This window comes from Gorilla gorilla, chromosome 3, assembly GCF_029281585.2.
Source record: "Gorilla gorilla gorilla isolate KB3781 chromosome 3, NHGRI_mGorGor1-v2.1_pri, whole genome shotgun sequence".
NCBI lineage: Eukaryota > Metazoa > Chordata > Mammalia > Primates > Hominidae > Gorilla > Gorilla gorilla.
The window spans coordinates 9,237,395-9,259,185 of NC_073227.2; the positions used below are offsets into that span (position 1 = coordinate 9,237,395).

Consider the following 21,791-nt stretch of genomic DNA (forward strand, 5'->3'; position numbering starts at 1 on the left):
TCCCCTACCCCATGCTGCTCCCACTACCCCATACTATTCCCCTACCCCATGCTAGTCCCGCTACCCCATGCTATTCCCGCTACCCCATGCTATTCCCGCTATCCCATGCTATTCCCGTTACCCCATGCTATTCCCCTACCCCATGCTAGTCCCACTACCCCATGCTATTCCCCTACCCCATGCTATTCCCCTACCCCATGCTATTCCCACTACCCCATGCTATTCCCGCTACCCCATGCTATTCCCGCTATCCCATGCTATTCCCGTTACCCCATGCTATTCCCGTTACCCCATGCTATTCCCGCTATCCCATGCTGCTCCCGCTATCCCATGCTATTCCCCTACCCCATGCTGCTCCCACTACCCCATGCTAGTCCCACTACCCCACGCTATTCCCCTGCCCCATGCTAGTCCCACTACCCCATGCTATTCCCGCTACCCCATGCTATTCCCGTTACCCCACGCTGCTCCCACTACCCCACGCTGCTCCCACTACCCCACGCTGCTCCCACTACCCCACGCTGCTCCCACTACCCCACGCTATTCCCCTACCCCATGCTAGTCCCACTACCCCATGCTATTCCCACTACCCCATGCTATTCCCCTACCCCATGCTATTCCCCTACCCCATGCTATTCCCCTACCCCATGCTATTTCCCTATCCCATGCTATCCCCCTACCCCATGCTATTCCCGCTATCCTATGCTACATAAACAAGGCAACTTCAGGACTATGGAAGGCCAGGATGAGCATAATCAGGGCATAGTGTCAACAGAGGCTAAAGCACTAAGAAAGGCTCAGCCCAGCTAATCGGCTTGGGCTGGTCACAGACCCAGGTGCTGTCCTTCCTCCTGCAGGGGTTGGTAGAGGTCACACCAGGCAGGAGGGAAGGAATAGGGCTGGTGTGCACAGGTGGTTCCACTCACCATCTTCTGTCTTCTCTTGCAGTAGGCACAGAAATTTGCAATGGTGGCCCAGCACCCAAGTCTTCAACCTGCTGTATCCTGTGAGCACTGGTCCCGTGGGGACCCTATGGCTCCCTCAATCTTCACCCACTAGGATTTGGGTTCTGCCTGTGGCTATTTGCTACAAGAGGTTAGGAAGCCCAAGAAAATGACTGAAGATCATTCTGGATATTTTAATTTTTTTTTTTTTTTTTTGAGATGGAGTCTTGCTCTGTCACCCAGGCTGGGGTGCCATGGCACGATCTCAGCTCACTGCAACCTCCACCTCCCAGGTTCAAGCGATTCTTGTGCCTCAGCCTCCTGAGTAGCTGGGACTACAGGCGCCCACCACCACACATGGCTAATTTTTGTATTTTCAGTACAGATGGGGTTTCACCATATTGGGCAGGCTGGTCTCGAACTCCTGACCTCAGGTGATCACCCCACCTCAGCTTCCTGAAGTGCTGGGATTACAGGCATGAGCCACCACGCCCAGCCTGTTTTTATAAACTGAAGCCAACTGTGAATAAACTGTAGCCTACATTACTCATCCATTTTTGGATAGTTACCACTGGGAGACCTTTGAAAAGGGTGCATGAACTCTGAAATCACTGAGAACATTTGCAGCCACACATGTACATATGTGTACACAGGTAGACAGATGGACACAGGCCGTTTCTCATCCGGTTTAGGAAAACACACATGCTCAGGAATTCAGAATAAAATAAACAGAAAACTACTTGCCCATTATTTGTGGTTAAAATGATAGCAGAAGCCACACTACATTTGACCCATCAGAAAATTCTGCCAGAAAGGTCAAGGCCACGAGTAGAGCGGCCATCCAACTTCAGTGGTCTGAGCGGAAATGATCTGTAATAAACACCATGTAGAGTGGCTCTGATGGCCCCAGACGGCACCAGGAGGGCAGGGCGGGGCTGGATGCTGATGCCCGTGCACCCCCATGATTAAATATTGGTGAGCCTGGAGTAAAGGACAGAGGAAAAGAAACGGACTTCCCAGTTGAAATCGGTATTATGTTAAATTCAGGATGTTCAAGTCACGATGTGAGCTCCAAAGCATCTGCTCCCAACACTAGATGACGCTTAACTAGATGGGCTCATTGGGGTGGGCGTGGGAGAGCAGCAGACATGCCCAGCACAGCCATGGGGCTGCAGGAAGGGGGTGCTGGGTTTTTTGCTTGAGACAGTCTCACTCTGTCACCCAGCCTGGAGTTTAGTGGTGTGATCTTGGCTCAATGCAACCTCCACCTTCCGGGTTCAAGCAATTCTCCTGCCTTAGCCTCCTGAGTAGCTGGGATTATAGGCACCCATCACCACAACCAGCTAATTTTTGTATTTTTAGTAAAGACAAGGTTTCGCCATGTTGGCCAGGCTGGTCTTTAACTCCTGACCTCAGGTGATCCGCCCACTTTGGCCTCCCAAAGTGCTGGGATTACAGGTGTGAACTACCGTGCCCAGCCTTTTCATCTCACTGGTCAGAGACCCCCTGGTATCCGGAACCTGGGTCTGGGATGAGGGGCTCTTAAGAGGTTCTGAGGGATCCTGCAAACAGCCCCTCTGGACGCCAGGACAGGATGTGAAAGTATCTTGCTCACTCAAACCTCACCTTAGCCAAATGTCCTGAAAAGCTTGTAGGCTGCTTCTCCCTTTGGCCTTATATTTGCAAACGAACTCATTTTACAAACTGGGGCTCCAAGCCTAGATTTGCTCAAGGCACATAACTGGGAAGTAGCAAATTCAATCTGTCCATTGCAAACCACCAGGCCAAGGGTTTGGGTTGTTGGCAAGCTCACAGCCAGGAGGGGCGAGAAGCCCAGGAAGCCTGCTGGGGAGGGACGTTGCTCAGGCACCACAGGACCACCTCCCTGCACAACTCAAACAGCACTCAGGCCCTGTGCTCAGGAGGTCACATCACCAGACTTTTAGTCCCAAGTCTGACCTGGCCACTTCCTGGGATCAAAGGGAGGATTTGTGAAATGGCAGGTGGGGGCGAGGGGTTACTGTGGAGGACCCAGCTTCCCAACTGTAAGGGCGTCAGTCAGTGCCCACCCCTCCCCATCCAGCGGTCTGGGCTGCTGAGAGCAGCAGCCTAGAACTCAGAATCAAGACAACCCCAGTACTCATGAGGCCCCCAGCTGACTGACTCCATTACAGATGGCCTTTGAGGCTCCCCACCTGGATGCCCCAGACAGAACAGGCAGCGCGCATCTGTCCTTCCCACTGTGTTTATATGATGCATTCTGGGTCTGTGAATGTGACGTGGATTCTTTTGAAACCCCCTCCCTGTCTTCCACCTCATGTGAACTGGGAGGTGGACAGAACTTCAACCTAGGAATTCCACAACCAGCAACAGCAAATGAGGAGCCGGAGTATCACACAACACAGGAAGCTTTATTCATCCGCTGCTGCTCCAAAGAGTGGGTCGCAGGGTCACTCACTTTAATATGCTGTCATCTTGGGCCGGAAGGTTAGAAGAAAAGCACATGTTACCACACTCAGGCAACCTAAAAAGACCACTTCACCTTCCCAGTTATTTTTTTTTTATTTTTTTGTTTTGAGACGGAGTCTCGCTCTGTCACCCAATGGCGCAATCTCAGCTCACTGCAACCTCTGCATCCCAGGTTAAAGCGATTCTCCCACCTCAGCCTTCTGAGTAGCTGGGATTACATGCACCCGCCATCATGCCTGGCTAATTTTTTTTAGACAGAGTTTCACTTTGCTGCTCAGGCTGGAGTGCAGTGGTGCGATCTCAGCTCACTGCAACCTCCGCCTCCCGGGTTCAAGCAATTCTCATGCCTCAGCTTTCTGAGTAGCTGGGATTACAGGTGCCTGCCACCATGCCCGGCTGATTTTTTGTATTTAGTAGAAATGGGGTTTCACCATCTTGCCCAGGCTGGTCTCAAACTCCAGAGCTCAGGCAATCTGCCTGTCTCAGCCTCCCAAAGTGCTAGGATTACAGGCATGAGCCACTGCACCGGGCCATGCCCGGCTAATTTTTGTAGAGACAGGGTTGCACCATGTTGGTCAGGCTGGTCTTGAACTCCTGACCTCAGGTGATCTGCCCGCCTTGGCCTCCCAAAGTGCTGGGATACAGGCATGAGCCACCACGCCTGGCCAGCTTCCCCATTTTTAAACAATCCGCATCTACTTAGCTCTGCTTAAATGTCCTCCTCCATTTTCCTTATCCCTGCACAAACCTGGGAGGGACAATCTATAACAGCCAGTGTCACTCGTACCTTCTGCCAATTCTCTGGCAATCCGTTTCAGTTCATCCTGCTTCTTCTTCTCCTCTGCTGCTATCCTCCTCTCCTCTTCTGCCCGAGGTTTTAGGTAATCTGTTTGGCGGAATGCAGGAGAATGAAATTCACTGGAAATGCTGTACAAAAGGAACTGAGTCCACAGGTCAAGGTATCTTCAGCGACGCTGTAAACCAGACGCACCTGCTGTTCCCTCTCTTTATGTTAATGCGAGTCAACGCCTGACCTTCACCCTGACGAGTCCAACCCAAGAGGCTACAGGGCCCCTGCTGCCCACCCGCTCACGCACTGGCTCACTCGTCCTCTGCGAACAGGGACTGCCTCCCGTCAAGACCTCAGCACTCGAACAGCCACTTAGCACCCGTTTTCACCAAGAAGCAGCCGTTTTCGAGTCCCCCGCCCGGGCCTCAGAAGCCTGAGCTTTGGGTGAGCTGATTCCACTATCGGGGTCACGCTCGGTGGAGGACACGGTCCTGCAGCCTCGCATGCGTCCCAGGCCCCCTTCCAGAGCTGGAATTCTCCAAATAGCACAGGAGCTCCACAGGAAAGCCGAGCAGACCCCGCCCCGGCCCCGCCCGCGGTCACTCACTGTAGCGCGTGGCTCCGTAGGCCACACCGAGGAACAGGGCGGAGTAGCGGCCGAGCTGCGAGAGAGGTTGGTCAGAGGCGGCGCGAAACGGGGCTCGCGGGACGGGGGTCGCGGGAGGAGAGAGGGCGGGGTCGCTGGGCAGAGGTCTTAGGAGGGGTGGGGGTCCGGTCGCCGGGCGAGGGTCACGGGGCGAGGATCATGGGGGCGGGGGCCGGGGGTCGCAGCCCGCGGGGTCGGAGCTGCGGGGCGGGACATGGGGGGGCCCAGAGCACTGGGCGGCGGCTGCAAAGCCTGGATCACCTTGATGAGCGGAGAGACCTGCACCGGCGGCACCATCTTGTCCCTGACCTCCGCACCGGAAGCACAACCTGCAGACCGAGGAGGATGCCGCACAAGCCCGCAAAGCCTTGCAGGCAAAGGCGGAGCTGGGCGGACGCATGCGCCGTCAGCGGCGAGAGAGCGGGGGGGGCCGCGCCCCCTGGCGACCGGAAGGGTGACTGCGCGCCCCCGCGCGGCTGTGACGTCACGTGAGGCGCACGCGCACAAAGGCTGGGGAGTGCGCGGAGGACCATCGGCTGCGCCTGCGCAGTTGCTGCGTGAGGCGGGGTCTGCGCCGAGTGGGTGGGGGGTTTCCTTTCCCCGCAGGGCTGGGGGTCCGCTGTTTCCCCGCGCTGCTGCCGAGGCCCCGCCGTCCGCGTCTTGGCCGTGTGTCCACACCCCAGACTGCGGACCGGGGCGCACTCTGTCTTCTTGCGCGGAGCGTCCGAGGCCTGAGGTCAGGGCGGCTCGGCGGGTCCAGCCCCGCGGACCGCACCCACCCGAGGGTGGCCTGGGCAGGGACCTGGGGGTCTTGGGAGCGGAGTGTGAGCCGAGTGCAGGTGGCTCCCCGGGCAGGTCCTTCTCCTACAAGGCAGTAGTGTCTGTCGCCGGCCGGGCCGCGTTGGATTCCGCGGCCCGCGGGAGCATGGCCTCCAGGCCCTTCTTCCTGCGGCTGCTCTGCTTGGGAGCACCGGGCGCCCTTCATCGCGGAGCTGGAGCTTCCTCACCCCAGGATGCCCATCGCTTCTGTCCCGAGGAGGGGCTGGGATCTTCTTGGGAAGACCAGCCCCCAACAGAGGCTGCTCCCTGGGTCCCCCGACTCCAGCCCTCAGGACTCCACGGCTCCAAGGGCCCGCCCCGGCCCAGGCCTGGGGACCACTGAGCCCCACACTGGTCTTTGCTGGCCTCTGTCCACCTCCCGGTAGCTGTGTGTCTCCCACAGCTGCCCAGAGATGGGGCCTGAGGTGCCTATACAGCCTCCCCGCTGTGCCCGAAGTGCTGACCCGCCAGCCCCATGGACACCAGGCTTGGAGTCTAGGCAGGAGCCTGGCCCCCCCACCACGTTCTGGGTCTTCCTGGCGGCAGCCATGCTGCCAGTGCTGGGCCACCCTCAGGCCCCCTTTGGCCCCATGCGGTAGTGATGCAAGGCCTCCTGTGTCCCCTCCTGGCCCTGCACTGCTACGGGCAGAAGCAACTGGAGAACTATGGCTCGGGCCTCGCTAAGGTGCAGCATCACAAACTCCAGGACTCTTGAAGCAAGCATGGGGAGGACCCGTGATCCTGGCGGCCTGGGCTGCCTGTCCGGGCCTAAGTCGCCTCTGCCCCCTCTCCTGGCTTGCTCTGGGGTCCAAGGCCTGGGCCTCTCTGGCTGAGAAACTAGGAAGTCACTGGGCTCTGTTTCCTGAGCTGGGTATACCAAGGCCAGTCCTATAGGGCAGGGGTCCCCAACCCCCAGGTGCGGACCAGTACCAGCTTGTGGCCGGTTAGGAACCGGGCAGCACAGGACGAGGTGAGGGAGCATTGAGGGAGCATGATCGCCCGAGCTCCACCCACTTTCAGATCAGCCTGGGCATCAGATTCCCATAGGAGCGTGAACCCTACTGTGAGCTGTGCACTTGGATCTGGATTGCGCTCTGGTGAGAATCTAATGCCTGATGAACTGAGGTGGAATAGTTTCATCCCGAAACCTTCCTCCCCAACACGGAAAAATTGTCCTCCGTGAAACCTGTCCCAGGCGCCAAAAAGGTTAGGTACTTGCTGTAGGGCCACCCTGATCCTGATCTTTTCTCCAGCTTCTGTGAGGCTGGCTGGCAGTCCCTGAAGACTCCTGCCTGAGGCCTCTGCCTGAACCCTGTCCTCAGGGGGCCAGAAGCAAACTCCAGCCCTCCCTGGGTCTACTGCTCGCTGAGGAAGCCGCAGGTGCACACTGGATCCACAAGGCACAGAACCATCTTGGCCCTCCGCAAGCCCCCCCCTTCCGCCAGGGCAGACGGCCTCAGGTGACAATGGGTTTTTCCTTCACTGGAGTTTAAAATAAACCAGACTCCTCAGCACCTCCTGCTTCCAGAATCAAAAATAAGTGTCTCTGGGGCCCAAGGTAGGGGGTGAGGGGGACATACCAGCAGCTTCCACCAGAGGTGGGGAGGGGCAGGGCACCAGCAGAGAAAACATGCCGGCAAACACACACCGCCTGGGGAAAACCCCCTGAAGCCGATGGAGACTTGCCTTTGCTCAAGGCCTTTCCTGACAGCTTAGTGGTGGGAGGGGTCCCACCTGGCTCAGCACACACCACCCGCAGGGGCCTCTGCAGCTGTCAGGTCAGCTGTGGGTGCAGAAGCCGATACTCCCCCGGCTCAGGCTTGCTGCTATCTTTAGCACTGTGCTCAGAATCCAGTGGCCTGGGAACCCTCTGCAGGGGGCTCTGCAGCCCTTCTCACATTCCCGGTGGCCTCGGGGGGCCTCCCAACCATGCTTCCCCCCTCGGTGTGGTTCTCCCCACTCCTGCAGCCCAGCAGTGCCCCTTCAGGATCACACCCAGACCCCACTGGACTGGCAGCAGGGGATGCCCTGGCCCTTGCTCCCAGCCCCAGGGTTCCACATCTGGTCACCTGACACCTTGCAGTCGGCCCCAGGTCCCTCCTGGGCAGGTCATGCCTCCAGGGTCCTCAACCTCAGGAGTCAGTGCTTCATAGAGGCCGCTGGACCTGGGGATGGCACCAGGCAGCATCTCAGGGGACGCCAACTGTGACCATGTGTCCCTCAGGGGTAGGACCTCTGCTCAAGAGACATGCAAGTGGCACCTGTCTTTTTAGCCTTGCAGACACGGTGGCGACCCCAGGGATCCCACCTGCTGTTGTGGCTGCATATAGTCACTCCCACCACTGCCCCTGCAGCACCGAGGGGCAGGTGCCCTGGGTCCTATTACCTGCTGCCTCCCACGCAGACGCAGGCCTGGGGGGCTCCAAAAGCTTGTTCTCCACTCAGCCTATAGGCCTCCTTGATCCTGCTTGGCCTGCAGACCCTCCTCCCACCCCTTGAACCAGGGCATCTGGATGCTGACTCTGTGGTGGCCTCTGATGTCTGACACCACCAACAGACCCTGGGCCAGGTCCCTACCCCAGACTCTGCGCCTGAGGCCATGGTATAGTGGGGAAGACCAGGCTCAGTGCCCTAGAGTCCCCCTCCCAGCCCATCTGAGCAACGTGGCCATCTCCATGGCTCCTCCAACCCAGAAATGTCATCACCCATGGGCCAGGCAAGGAGCTCCCAGCCATGAGGTCAGACGGGGTGGTCCCAGGGCCAAGGCTATGGACTGACTTTTCTGTCACCAAGGCAGGGAGGGGCGTGGACACCCCTGACAAACAGAGTGTGCTTAGCAGAAGCCCGGTGACCAGCTGCAGTCACCCACAGCAGCTTTGTGCAAATCTAGAAAAAGTGCCCCTTCCTCTGGCTCCTGCAGTTCCAGGGTGCCCAGGCCCCCAGCCAAGAGCATGTACAGGTGGCCCTGGTGACACACAGAATCCTTGGGAGAACAAAGCCTCCCGGGGGGTCGGGGACAGGTGGGTGGGAGGTAGTCCTGGCCAGAGGTATCTGGGGAGGCTGGGGGCCTTGCGGGGTGGGGCAGGGCAAGGGTGTGAGTCACTGCCAGGCTGCCAAAGCTTACTCTGCAGTTGTCCAGTCCCCTGGGGTAGCCCCAAGCCTGTCCTTGTAGGGAGTGGCAGCCGGAGTCTGAACTGTCCTGGGGGACCAAGCAGGAGCTTAAGATGGGCAAGACCTGGGGCCCTGGGCAGACGCATCAAAGCAGGCAGAAGCAGGCATGGTGAGCAGGCCGCCGTGCATGCCTGGGGCAGGCGTGTGGGTGTGAGCTGTGCCGTGCATGTGTACATGCACACGGACAAGAGCGTGGGCGTGTCTGTGCATGCGTGTGAGTGCAGGTGTGGGCGTGTGCTGTGCCTGCATATGTGTGTGCATGAGCGTGTGTATGTGCATGTGTGTGACCTTGCGGGTGTGGGCTGTGCTGTGTGGTGGGAGGCACATGCCTCACGCTGCTCTCCTGGTGAGAGTCCGGAGCAGGATGAGGGGCTTCCTGGCTTTCACAAAATCCCGGTACCCAGAACAAGCCCACCCAGAGTCCACTTGCCCCTCAAGCCTTCAGAGGCCAAGCTGGCTCCTGCTGGACCGCGATCCCTGACCACTGTGCTCTGTGGGCCTTCTGGAAGCCACTGTCCCTCCCCCAGTCCCTGTGCTGAAGCCAGACACCTGCAGCTGTCCTGCCCCCAACCCCAGCTACCCAGGCCTGAGGCTGGCATGCTCCTCAGCTGCCTGGCCCCCTCCAGCCCCAAGGGCTGAGGTCCACCCTTCATCTGAGTTAAGTCTCTCAAAACTCTGGGTGCCCTGGAGGGTTTCCTCAGCCGGCCCAGGACCCTCAGCCATGGTGCTCCCACCGCAGGCCAGCAGGAAGACCAAGAAGAAGGAAGGGGGTGCCCTCCGGGCCCAGAGAGCCTCATCCAATGTCTTCTCCAACTTTGAGCAGACTCAGATCCAGGAGTTCAAGGAGGTGAGACTTTCCTGCTTCATTGGGAGCCCCCACCCCCAGGAGCCTGTGCTGGGAAGACCCCATGTGGGCTGGCTCTAGGGCCAGCAGGAGTGGGAGCCTATCCTCAGTCAGGGGTGCTGAGGAACCAGGAGCAGGGGGCGGGGCAGAGCCCAGCCGGGTTGGCATAACAGCAGCCCTGACCTTGGTCCCCAGGCATTCACACTCATGGATCAGAACCGAGATGGCTTCATTGACAAGGAGGACCTGAAGGACACCTATGCCTCCCTGGGTAGGTACCCAGGCAGAACGCCTCAGAGCCCTTGGAGGAGGCGAACACAGAGGTCCTCCAGCTCCAGACGCCACGGCCCCTCCTCGAGTGGAGCCAGGGCCCGCGCCTCAGAGGCCCACCAACGGCCCTGAAGCTGCGAGGCGATGGCCCTGGCCGCCCTTGGTTCCATCAGAGCTGGCAGAGAGTGTCCCAGGGTGAGACAGGGTGGGTGGGACAGCCCAAGCCTGGAAACTCAGAGCCCTGAAGCTGCAAGGCGATGGCCCTGGCCGCCCTTGCTTCCATCAGAGCTGGCAGAGAGCATCCCAGGGTGAGACAGAGTGGGTGGGACAGCCCAAGCCTGGAAACTCAGAGTGGGCTTTGAGGCAGCAGGCTCCAGGGAGGGGCTGACTCTCTGGTAGGACGCCACAGGCAGGCAGGCGGCTTGCCCCCAGGCAGGACCACAGAGCTGACAGAGGGCATGGAGACCCTGCCCGGCCAGACCACAGAGCTGACGGAGGGCGTGGAGACTCTGCCCGGCCAGACCACAGAGCTGGGGGAGGGCGTGGAGACCCTGCCCAGCCGGACCACAGAGCTGGGAGAGGGCGTGGAGACCCTGCCCGGCCAGACCACAGAGCTGACAGAGGGCGTGGAGACCCTGCCCAGCCTCTGCAGCACAGCCCGAGTGTGGTGGGGCACACTGCCCTCCCCAGCTTCAGTCCTCCCTGCGGCACATTCTGTTCCCAGCAGCTGCCTCTGACCTGAGGCAGGAGGGCAGGGGGCTTCGGTCCTGCCCTGGGAGCTGGGGAGTGATTTCTCCTTGACCCACCTTCCTCTCGGCCCTGCTTATGCCCAAGTTAAGAACAGCAGATCCCAGCACCTTCCCAGGCTCTGTGTCACCTCCCTCTCCCTCAGCACTTAGTCCTGGGGCTCAGGGTTTGGGGTGAGGTGGACACAGTCAGCCAGATGCACCCACTGCCCCACGTGCCTGGGCCAAGTGCCTCCTTCCCGCTCCCTCCCCACCCCTCCCATCTGCCTGCCTGGCCCTGTGCTGGGGTCACCTGCTGGTGGCACAGGGCAGGCAACAAGCCCTGCCCTGTGACGCCCCCATGTCTGTAACAGGCAAGACCAACGTCAAGGACGACGAGCTGGACGCCATGCTCAAAGAGGCCTCGGGGCCCATCAACTTCACCATGTTTCTGAACCTGTTTGGGGAGAAGCTGAGCGGTGAGCACCGGTGGGGCAGGCCTGGCCCTCCTAGCTAATTCCTGACAGTTAGAGATCCGGACATTTCACGTAAATATCTCTCTTTTCCAATCTCTGGAGAAGCCCTAGGGCCTGGCACTCTGGGAGCCAACAACTGTGGGGCCCCGTCAGCCACCCCAGAGCCATGTGCTCAGGCCCGCCGTCCTGCCCCATGTGCTGTGTGACCCGCCGTCGACACCTCTGTCCCTCACTCATGCAGCACTCACCCCCAGCTCCAGGCCTGGGCTGACCCTGGGCACCCCAAAACTCACTACACCCCAGGGCAGGAGTGCCCAACAAGGCCTCCTTGGGGCTCAGGAAAGGAGAAGGCCTTCAGGCAGAGGCCACCTTGTGGGCAGAGGCTTGGAGTCTCCCCCTGCTTGGGGCAGGGGTCTCCCCTCCTGCCATCTGCCCTTGGCAGCCACAGCAGGACTGCCACCCTGACGGCCCTGGGCTGAAGGTGCCTTTGTGGCAGGTACCGACGCCGAGGAGACCATTCTTAACGCCTTCAAGATGCTGGACTCAGACGGGAAAGGGAAAATCAACAAGGAGTAGTGAGTGCCCGGGCGGCCAGGGCGGCCGGGTTTCCGGGGAACCCCAGCGATCTCATCGTGTCCCAAAAGGGACAGTCAGCCACCAGATGCCACGCCCACCTCTCCACCTCTGACCAGCTTCAGGGCCATGAGGAGCGAACCCAGGATCCCAGCTGAGTGGGAGGCCAGCCCTGCTCACACAGGGACCAGCGCCTGTGCCCGGCGGGGGTGGGGTGGCTTCCCCTCAGCCCACTCCTCCATCTTCAGCTCCTGCTAGGCGCCGGGGAAAGTACCAGGCTCTGGCCTGTAACCTCCTTCCGGCTCTGTCCCCATCAGCGGCTCCCCCAGAAGTGATGGCCCCTGAGTGTGTGTTGGGAAGGGACCTGCCCCAGGGCCACACTCCAGCGGGAAGGGCGGGAGTGCAGTGAGCGAGTGCAACCTGGGGCCCCTGGAGCACCTGAGCCCCACCGAGAAGGCTCCTGCGCCCCCGCATCAGCCCGCGCTGACCCCTTTCCTCGTCCTCAGCATCAAGCGTCTGCTGATGTCCCAGGCTGACAAGATGACGGCGGAAGAGGTCTGGCCCGCGGCTCCCCTGCCAAGCCCACGAGGGGAGGGCGGGGCTCCCGGGGTCAGCTGGGTGGAGGGGGACGCGGAGCCCGAGGGGCTGCAGCGCCGCGGTTAGGACCCAGGACAGAACAGGCCCCCGGGGGGCTCCCGAAGTGCCTGTCTGAGGGACGGAACTGGCTCAGAGGGATCAGGTCAGCGGTTGGAGACCCCTCCCCTCCGTTACATCAGCGGCTGGAGACCCCTCCGCGGCCCGAGCGTCTGTCCCAGCCGGAGGGGCGGGGCTCACAGCTGTGCGGTCCGGAGCCGCCCCCCACCCCCGACGCGCCGCTCCCAGCCCCAGCCCGAGCGGGCGAGACTAATGCCCGGCCACCCCACAGGACCCCCGCACCTCCCCCAGACCCCACACGGTCCTCCCCGACGCCACTGAAAGGCCGAGCCCGACACGTGCGCCCAGACTGTGGCTGCAGCCTCCGCCGCCCCGCCCCCTCCAGCGCCGCCCTCACCCCCTACCCGGGCCCCTCCCCGCTCCCCCTCCCGCGGCGCAGAAACCACACCCGGGGCCGCTGCAGGTGCGCGCTTGTAATTCGCTCCCGGAGCCCGCAGGGAGCCCTTTCGCCCCCGCCCGCAGGTGGACCAGATGTTCCAGTTCGCCTCCATCGATGCGGCGGGCAACCTGGACTACAAGGCGCTCAGCTACGTGATCACCCACGGGGAGGAGAAGGAGGAGTGAGGCCCGGCCGGGTCAATAAACCTGGACGCTTGGACCCTGCCTGCGAGTCTGCCGGGGCGGGAGGGCGCGTCGGTGGCTGCTGGGCCTTGCGCACGGGGAGTCGCTCGGTGGCAGGCTGGGTGGGGGCTCCCGGGCCCTCTGGGGTCCTCTAGCGAGGCCCCCCTCGCCGTGCACTCCGGAGTCGCTGTGCTGGGCCCCAGGACCCCAGCCCTTCCCGCTCCCCCTCGGTCCACACCCGGCCCTGAGTCTGCGCCGCCCACGGCGTTACGGGTGGAGGGGGGCTGCCCAGACTCGGCCTGCAGGCGCCGGTATGGGGTGTGGAAGAAGAGCGCCAGGATGCAGTTGAAGAGGGTGCACAGGCCGGCCATCAGCAGCAGAGACACTGGGGACACATAGCACAGCTGTCCCCACAGCCAAGCCCAGGGGCCACAGATGGGCAGAGCCCAATGCTGGCCTATGGTGACCCCACTACCCTTGACCACAGAGTGACCCCAGACAGAGAGCCCACTTGCAGCTCTTGACAGCCCTGAGGGGGTGTTTGCAGACCGAGGTCCTGAGAGAGGTCACTAGCATGGGGTCTGGGATATGGGTGTGCCAGCCCCACCTCTGATCTCGGCCACACCTGTCCTGGCTCACCTGTCCTGTTGCCCGGGGACTCCCCATGTGAGGCTCACCTGTCCAGTCAAGTGGATCCTCCCCCTGCTGGCAGGTGGAGAAGGACAGCTCCGAGCGTCGCACAGTCAGTGCCATCATCCCCAGCATGATGAGTATTCCCTCGGCCTGCCTGGACACACGTGGCCCTCAGCCCCCGCTGCACTGCCCACCCCCTCGGAGCCAGGTGCCACCTTGGGAAGTGTTGACATTGGTGCTGTCCTTTGTGCCACCACCCTCCCGAAGGCAGCACGCAGCCTCGGTCATGGGCCCTATCAGCCGGCCCGGCCTGCACACAGCAGGCGCTCAGAACCTGCTCGGCCCTTGCCAGAGCAGGCAGGTTCCCCACCTCCCCGAAAAGGGGCCTGGACCACATGGTGCAACCCCAGGGGTGTAGGGGTGGAGCAAGGGGAGTATCTCTGGGGTTGCAGCAGGGGCAGATGGACACTCACCCCAGCACAAAGATCACGCCTGTGGCAGCCCCCTCCCCCACGGGGAAGGAACACTCGACCGCCAACTCCATGGCCACGGGGCCCACCGAGAAGCCAAACAGCCCGAGCAGCGAGCAGGTGGCCGCCAGGGCAAGGGTCTGTCCCTGCAGCTGGGACACCTGGGAGCAGCGGAAAGGCAGGCAGACAGGTGGAGGGGGTGGCAGTCAGAACTGGACCTGGCTTCACGGGACATGGGGCATAGGGCAGGAGAACCCATCCTACCCCGGGGCCACCCTGGCTGGCAGAGGCTGGGCATGAGACAGTCCAGACCTCTGTTCCAGCCAAGCCGCCAACCGCCCTCTCCGGGCCTCACCACCCACCCACCCCCACAGGGCAGTCTTGGCTTGAGGAGACCCTCACCAGGGCAAAGGCCACGCAGGCCAGAGAGAACAGGCACAGGCCAATCTTGGTGGCCTCAGTGAAGTGCTTGGTCCGGTCCACATAGGGGCCGAGAGCCAGCGCCCCCAAGATCCCAAACGTGATGAAGAGAGCGCCACAGAGGCCAGAAAACCCTGGAGGAGGCGGGAAGAGGCCAGGGCCCCAAGAGGCCACCATTATTCTAGGTGCATGCCGTCAGGGCAGGGGGCTCAGTGTAGGGCCGTGTGCTGTGCCCAAGGCCCAGGCATAGCAACACAGCTTCCAGACGCACCGCTGGCTGCCTGCGGGGTAGGGTTTCCTGCCTTGTGTTTCCCACCCCACCCCACAGCAAAGCAATCGCTAAAGGGAAGAGCCTGTCTCCACAGAGGCCTCACAGGGCCGTGGTGCCTGTGGCCCTGGCAAAGGTGGAAACATGCCCCCAATCCTACACTGAGCACTGATCCCAGAAGGCAGAGGGCAGAGGGCCAGCTCGGAGATATGTGAGCAGAGCAAGGCCCTCCCCGCTGCACGTCTGGATACCAGAAGGTGGCGCTGTCCTGCAGACCCACAGGGGCGGGGCCTTGCTGGGAAGGGGCACTGGGAGCCCTGGGGGCCCCACCTTCCCATCCACAGGGCACCGTCAGTCCCTCCGCTCCATCCCACAGCTGCCCCACCCCACTGCAGCTGTGCCCACCACCTCCACTGCCTGTGGACATAATGTCACACAGGGCATCTCGGGAGGGCCCACAGCACAGAAGGGTGTCAATGTGGCCCCCGCCAGGGTCGGACACTGGGCACCCTGGAGGCGGCGGTGACTCCATGGCCATATGGGGCGGGTGACAGAGGCAGGGTCCCCAGGGGTGGGGCCAGGGCTCACACTGGAGTGGCCGCTTGCACAGAGGATCTGCTCCAGGAGGGCTGAGAAGCTGGCAGAGATCCCAATCATTCCCCCCCCACACACGGCCAGGATGACATAGGCCTTGTTCCACACGAGCTGCAGGGAAAGAGCGTCTCAGCCCCGGAGCCCAGGGGCCCTTCCCAAACCCGTCGCCTCCTCAGCCTCTTGCCCCCACCCCCAAATCCACCCTACCCCGGGGATCCCACGGCACTGACCAGCTTGAGCCCATCCAGGAACTTCTCTGAAGTGGAGCTGGCGGCCCCGGCAGAGGGCGGGGTGGGGGGCACACTCTCCCAGAGGCAGATGGTGGACAGCAGGCAGACGACGCCGGCAGGGATGGTATAGACACCGAGCTGGGGAGGGGTGTGTGTGCACAAGGAGACCACGCAGACTGGCACCCACACACGCCGCAGCCCTGCCTGTCCCAGGCGCCACCTCCCAGCTCCTCCTGCCCCACCACCAGCTGCCTCCCAACCTCTGGTCTGCAGCTGCCCTCTTCGAGGCCCAGGCTGGGAGGGGCCTGCTCCAGGGGCTCATGGGGACCCCTGGCTGTCAACGCATCCCTCACCAGTGACACCCTCCTGGCTGACGTTAGCCCAGCACCCCCAGGCTCCAGACTTACATCTCACTGCCAGCTGCACAGCCCATGATAGGGCTCAACACACAGACACAGGTGGGTGCAGAGGCACAAGTGCATACACACTCACGCTCAGTACATACCCCCAAGCACAGACACACCACACGCACCCGATACACATGCACGAGCACACACAGGTACACACCACACATGTGCACAGACACACAGACACATATGCACACAACACAACACACATGGGCACAGGAACAGAGACACACACTGCACACACCACACGCACTCAATATACACAGGCAGGCATAGAAACATCACACACTGGCTGGGCACGGTGGCTCACGCCTGTAATCCCACCACTTTGGGAAGCTGAGGCAGATGGATCATGAGGTCAGGAGTTCGAGACCAGCCTGGCCAACATGGTGAAACCCCAACTCTACCAAAAATACAAAAAAAAAAAAAATTAGCCAAGCATGGTGGCGCACGCCTGTAGGCCCAGCTACTCGGGAAGATGAGGCAGGGGAATTGCTTAAACCCAGTAGGCGGAGGTTGCAGAGAGCCGAGATCGCGCCACTGCAATTCAGCCTGAGTGACAGGCTGAGACTCCTTCTCGGGTGGCGGGGCGGGGGATGGGAATCACACACGGGCACAGGAACATGGACACACTTGGGCTCAGGAACACACAGACGTGCATGCGCACACACCACACAGACCAGGCACGGGCGCCTCATGACCCCTCACCATTAATGGAATGTCCTCACCCTTCTTGACCAGCACAGGGGACAGCACGTTGGCCACAAGGACGCCCAGGGGGTTCGCTGGGTGGGCGGATGCACAGAGAAACATGTCAGCTCGGCTGTGGCCTGGCTTCATCGCCAGCCCACAGGCAGAACCTTCCGGGCCCCAGCTCCTCCACCCTGGCCAGAGAGCCCGGGGAGCCGAGTATCTGTGTGGACCCTGAGGTGAGCCCAGGCAGGCAGCCTCCCTCCCCGGAACTCACACATGGTGGCGAGCATGTTGGCCGTGGCTCGCTGGTGCTCTGGGAACCACAAGGCAGCCAGCTTGGCCGGAGAGAAGATGACCAGGCTCTGGGCAAGGGCACAGAGGCTCTGGCCACCCATGAGGAAGGCAAATGTGTTTTGGGTCCCAACAACCATGCAGGGCACCATGCGTAGCACACTCCCGGCAAAGTTCAGCCACGCGCCCAGGATGGTCTGTGAGGAGGGGGTCAGGGACGGGGTCAGGAACGCTGCCACCAGCCCAAGTGCCCGCCCCGTCCCCTGAGCACCTGGACCTCCCACTGCCGCCGCCTCGACGGCTCTGCTGGGGTCCCCAGCTGTTGGGACTGGTGGGCCCGGGTCTGGGGAGGAGGCCTTGACTCTCCTACCCAAATGCGGGGGCCCCTGCACTGTCCCGGAGCGGGCCATGGTGTGGGGTCTGACTCACCGCCGCACAGAGCCCGACGGAGTCCAGGATCCAGATGGCCGCCACGCCAAACGGGGTGGATACCACGAGGTAGACCAGTGACAGCCAGTTGATCTGCTCCACGGACAGGACCAAGTCCTCAGCAATGACGTCAGCCACAGGTGCAAAGCTCAGCCACAGCTGCAGGGACCAGGCGGGAGTCAGCGCAGGGCCACAGACCCCGGACCTACATGCTGTGGCCCCAGCCAGCCCGAGGGAGTCAGCAGCCCCGTGAGGCCGAGGGGACACAGCGAGCTGGACACGGGGCCTTCCTGCCCAAGGAGAGCGCCACCCTGCCTCCCCCAAGGGCGGGCACCCAGCGCAGGGTCAGAGAGCATGCCCTGACCGGGGACCAGCCTGAGGGGCAGACACTGAGGCCAAGGACCTGGCCAGAGCCCACAGGACCACGAGCCCTGCCCAGACCAGACCTGGTGCTCCAAGGCAGGGAAAGGTGGGCGTGACAGGGTCTCAGCTAGAACCTCTGGGACTGCAGGCCGGCCCCACCCAAGGCCAGCCTGACCTTCCCTCCTGCAAGGCCTAGGTGTTTGGGCAGAATGTTGCCACAGCGGGCACCATTCCCCAGCCGCAGGCATTATCAAGTGCTAGAGCTCTTCACCCCACAGACGTCCAGCACACAGCACAAGTGCACGCTGCAGCCGAGGGGAAGGCCTCCTAGAAGAGGTGAGACTGGCTCATCCCTGAGGGAGGCCAAAGTGGAGCGGGTCACCGGGGCTCACTCCGGGAGGCAGGAGGCCGTGTCACTCAAGGTCAACTTCCATGAGTCGCCTGAGCTCCAGGCCACACCCTCAGACACAGCAGCCAGACCCAGGCTCCGCCCGGACAAGGTCTGACTCAGCCCACGGGACAGGACAGGGAGCTTGGGCAACAGCCGTCCTGTCTTCCTTTTTCTGCAGGACGGGGCCAGGCACAGAACGAGCTCCTCAGGCCCAGCTGCTGCCTGCCTGGCCGAGCCCGGGAGAGAAAGCCCGCCCTGCGGAGCCGAGCCCGCCGCTCCAGCCTCAGCCCTGCCCTGGTTTTTCAGGGGCCTGAGTGGGGCCCACAGCTGACTCACTGAGCAGAGATGCGTCTGAAGCGTGCGGGGCAACGTGGGAGGATGATCTGTCTGACTCCCTTCCTCATCTCCCAGCCTCGACCCTGCCTGTGCTCGCCCCCTTGGGTCCTTTGAGTCTCATCCAGAGTGCTGGGCTGCCTTCCGGGGTGGGTGTTGACCCAAGCTCTGCTCCGCCTGCCCCTCATGCTGCTGGTTGGAACCCGGGATCCCTGGTCACTGGCTGCAGTTGAGTACCCTCCAGCCTCAAGGGCACTTGGCTGGAGTGAACGTGGTGCTTATGGCTCACTGTGGTGACCCAGGCAGAGACCATGACGACTCTTGGTGTCAGGGTGAGATTTCTGTGTGCTCCATGATGACTCGTGGATATTAATAAAACGGTGAAGAACTGCAGCAGGAGGCCCTTGACTGTCCAAGGAACACCCCACACCTACGACACCCACTGACTCTTGGACCATGAAACCAGCCCTGCACCCTCAGACACTCCACCCAAAGCCAGTTATGGCTTCCCCAGTGCCTGGACACGGTGGGCCAGGACACCAAGCCACAGCAGTGAGTTACGGCTCGTGCCAGCATTGTGGGCAGCAGGCAGCCCCTGGGCCCATCCAGCAGATCCCGGGCCTGTCTTGGCCAGAGGCTGGCCCTCCATACCCAGCCAGCAAAGGAGGAGGGGAGAGGCCCCGGGGTCCACCTGGAAGAGCCCTGACCCAGGCCTAAGAGTGACTCCTGCCCCTGCCCCTGAGCTTCCTGACCATCCCCGTGACCTGGCGCCTCCCTGAGCTGTGGGTCCTGCTGCCAACTCTAGCTGTTCATTGCACGTTGGCCAGATACTGCCTGACCAGTTCCTGAGGCTCCGGGGGATGGCTGATGAGGGCACACAGGGCGGGAAAGGCTGCAGCGTGCAGCACCGGAAGGGGGTGGGGGCAGGACGGAACCCAGCCCAGCCCAGGAGCCGCCCCTCACTCAGAGTCAGGTGGAGGGGAGGGCGGCTCCAAGCGCACCTCTGCTCTGTGCCTGCTGTCCTGGGGCTGAGAGGCATGGAGGGAGAGAGGGCCACCGCAGGGCCATCTGTATGTGACTGGCTGGGGAAGAGGGACCCAGGCTGGAGCCACTGAAGGCTGGGAAGGGCTGGGACTCCATGACTGGCAGATCCCCCTGGGCACCCAGCCCTGCTCTGTGCCCTGGGCCCAGCCACCTCCAGGACAGACAGTGCCCCCAGTGCCCGCAATCCCTAGCCACCCCCAGAAGGCACCCCCCGCCCCCAGCCAGCACCTGGCACCTCGGGCTGTGGCCACAGGAAAACAAAACCCGGCTGATCCGAGGGACTGAGGGTCCCGGAGCCACCTGTCCCCGCCCCTGCCCCTACCGTGGCGTTGGAGCAGTTGAGCAGGCTGACCGCGAGCAGGAACACCCAGCGGCGCGCGTAGGTGCGGTAGCCCCGCTGCGGGCACAGGGCCCGGGGCTCGGCCAACCCCGTCTCGGCCTCCGTCGGCCCCGCCATCGTCCATGGCCTCCACGGGTCTCCGCCGGTCCCACCGGCCGCCCGGGCTTAAGGACCTTCCCGCGTGGGCCGGGACCGCCTGCGGGCGGAGGTGGGGCCGGGCCGGGCCGGCCACGGGGGCCAGTTTCGCCCCAAGGACTACGGAGGAGGGTCCCGCCCCGTCCCAGTTAAGACCCAAAAAAGCGGGGGAAGGGCAGGCAAAGGTGAAGTTGGACCCTCCTCCTTTGGCCTCAGGCTGGAAGTCCCTGCCACAAAAACCGAACGTCCCTTCCGGAAAGGGCCCCGGTCACAGCCTGTGTGCTTCTCAGGGTGGGCGCAGGAAAGGCGGCCTGGAAGTCACTCTGCCCAGCAGAAGCTCTGCATTTCCTGAAGGGGGCTGTGGACCCCAAGTTCCTGAGGTTCAAGCCAGCCACAGGGAGAGGCCAGAGGCCAGCCTGGAAGAAGAGGCCAGGCTGGCTTTGCGCAGAGCCTCAAATCAGACCAGTCCCTCCAGAGCCCCTGCGGGAAGCAGGCATGGGGTAGGAGGGCGAGGGGCTGCAGGCCAAGGCTGGAGGGAAGGCCAGAAAGGCCCATGGGCCCCACCCTGGGGTAGGCAGTCCGCCACACATGCACCGGCTTGTTACCTGCATTTTACAACGGAGGACACAGCTCTCCGAGGAGTAGGCACAGGTTTCTGTTTGTTTAGGATGGAGAGGCCTGTGTGTTGGAAGGCAGAGGAGGGAGTTTCGGCTTAGTCTTGTCTGCAAGAACCTGCTGATCCCACAACTGTGCCTGGCCCACCCTGGGGGAACCCAAGAGGCTCCAGGCCCTATACTGCTGAGGCCAGTATAGGGGTGGGGTGGAGGCTGGCCTGGTCAGACGTGCAAACAGGATTTCCCCGAAACAGGGAGGCTCTCTTGACCCTTGAAACCATCCCCGTTTTCTGACACTCACAATATTATTCCTGGTTTTTGTCTTAAACATTCATCTCCTTTGCCAGGGCCTGTCCATGGTCCACACCTGAGTCTGAACAGGCTAATCATGAGGCCCCAGCTTTCACTGTGCAGTCTTCTGCAGGGATTGTGTGTGTGTCTCAGATAGAGCTGTCCACTTTGGGATTTTTTTTTTTTTTTTTTTGTAGAGTCTCATCCAGTAACAAAGAGAAAATGGAGCTCACCCGGGGTGTCCTGAGATGGGTGGGCCCCAAGGGGGTTCCATTCTCTGAGACGTGTGATGGAGCCCTGTGGTCCTCACTCTCTTTATCTCCTCTGCCTTCCCCCCCGTCTAGCCTCCCCCCTCATCTTTGTTCCCCATTCCCCCACCAGTTCCTTCTGTTCTTCTTCTCACCTCTTGCTCGCCCTGCCCTGAGGACCCAGCCCCTCACAACCTTCCTCCATAGTCCAGTGCCAATGTTGGCCTAGGGCCTTCAACATCCCCTAACCCCACCTGGCAGAGGGGGAGTTGCAGTGCAGGCTTCCCTGTTGAGGGACCTCACTATTGTGGAGCACTGCCTCTGACAGGTGGTGTCTGAGCCTGTCACCATGAAATGGGGCAGCCACAGTAGCTACCTCCATCGTTCAGTCTCTGTTGAGCGTGCATTGTCGAGGGTTGTCACCATGAAACGGGGCAGCCACTGTAGCTACCTCCATCGTTCAGTCTCTGTTGAGCGTGCATTGTCGAGGGGTGTCACCATGAAACGGGGCAGCCACAGTAGCTACCTCCATTGTTCAGTCTCTGTTGAGCATGCATTGTTGAGGGGCTCCTCCTCCCTACATTTTGGAACTCTT

The 21,791-nt window shown here is 61.7% G+C and overlaps 4 protein-coding genes across 9 annotated transcripts in view; 2 read left to right on the plus strand and 2 right to left on the minus strand.

Annotated features, from left to right (window-relative positions):
• Positions 1-1,683, plus strand: part of PDE6B (phosphodiesterase 6B) — a 45,382-nt gene extending 43,699 nt beyond the window's left edge. Inside the window, exon 23 of the mRNA XM_055384255.2 lies at positions 949-1,683. Coding sequence (XP_055240230.2) covers positions 949-1,010 — 62 coding nt within the window. The 3' untranslated portion in view covers positions 1,011-1,683. The remainder of the gene's footprint in view (positions 1-948) is intronic.
• Positions 1,684-3,334: 1,651 nt separating this feature from the next.
• Positions 3,335-5,253, minus strand: ATP5ME (ATP synthase membrane subunit e). The gene is made up of 4 exons (XM_055384264.2): positions 5,111-5,253; positions 4,811-4,865; positions 4,201-4,299; positions 3,335-3,418 (listed from the first exon to the last, which is right to left on the minus strand). The coding sequence occupies exons 1-4, from the start codon at positions 5,144-5,146 to the stop codon at positions 3,399-3,401; spliced, it is 210 nt and encodes a 69-aa protein (XP_055240239.2). The 5' UTR covers positions 5,147-5,253; the 3' UTR covers positions 3,335-3,398.
• Positions 4,859-13,043, plus strand: MYL5 (myosin light chain 5). Of its 5 annotated transcripts, XM_055384263.2 has the most exons (8): positions 7,042-7,128; positions 8,841-8,948; positions 9,579-9,686; positions 9,879-9,954; positions 11,053-11,157; positions 11,651-11,729; positions 12,234-12,282; positions 12,904-13,043. In XM_055384263.2, exons 2-8 carry the CDS (start codon positions 8,946-8,948, stop codon positions 13,003-13,005), a joined length of 522 nt encoding a protein of 173 aa, XP_055240238.1. In that variant the 5' UTR covers positions 7,042-7,128; positions 8,841-8,945; the 3' UTR covers positions 13,006-13,043. The 5 variants fall into 5 exon arrangements, 2 of the variants coding, with proteins under 2 accessions (XP_063561224.1, XP_055240238.1); XM_063705154.1 differs by lacking the exons at positions 9,579-9,686; positions 9,879-9,954; positions 11,053-11,157; ... (1 more) ...; positions 12,234-12,282; positions 12,904-13,043 and adding an exon at positions 4,859-5,585 and having other exon boundaries at positions 6,991-7,128; XR_010133295.1 differs by lacking the exons at positions 8,841-8,948; positions 9,579-9,686; positions 9,879-9,954; ... (2 more) ...; positions 12,234-12,282; positions 12,904-13,043 and adding an exon at positions 4,859-6,765 and having other exon boundaries at positions 6,922-7,182.
• On the minus strand, positions 12,969-20,056 carry SLC49A3 (solute carrier family 49 member 3). 2 transcript variants are annotated; one of them, XM_063705155.1, is made up of 11 exons: positions 19,891-20,056; positions 17,438-17,596; positions 16,992-17,205; positions 16,733-16,809; positions 15,618-15,755; positions 15,382-15,498; position 15,303; positions 14,508-14,659; positions 14,109-14,266; positions 13,680-13,789; positions 12,969-13,387 (listed from the first exon to the last, which is right to left on the minus strand). In XM_063705155.1, exons 1-11 carry the CDS (start codon positions 20,023-20,025, stop codon positions 12,969-12,971), a joined length of 1,680 nt encoding a protein of 559 aa, XP_063561225.1. In that variant the 5' UTR covers positions 20,026-20,056. The 2 variants fall into 2 exon arrangements, with proteins under 2 accessions (XP_063561225.1, XP_063561226.1); XM_063705156.1 differs by lacking the exon at positions 16,992-17,205 and having other exon boundaries at positions 16,753-16,809.
• Positions 20,057-21,791: the final 1,735 nt, after the last annotated feature.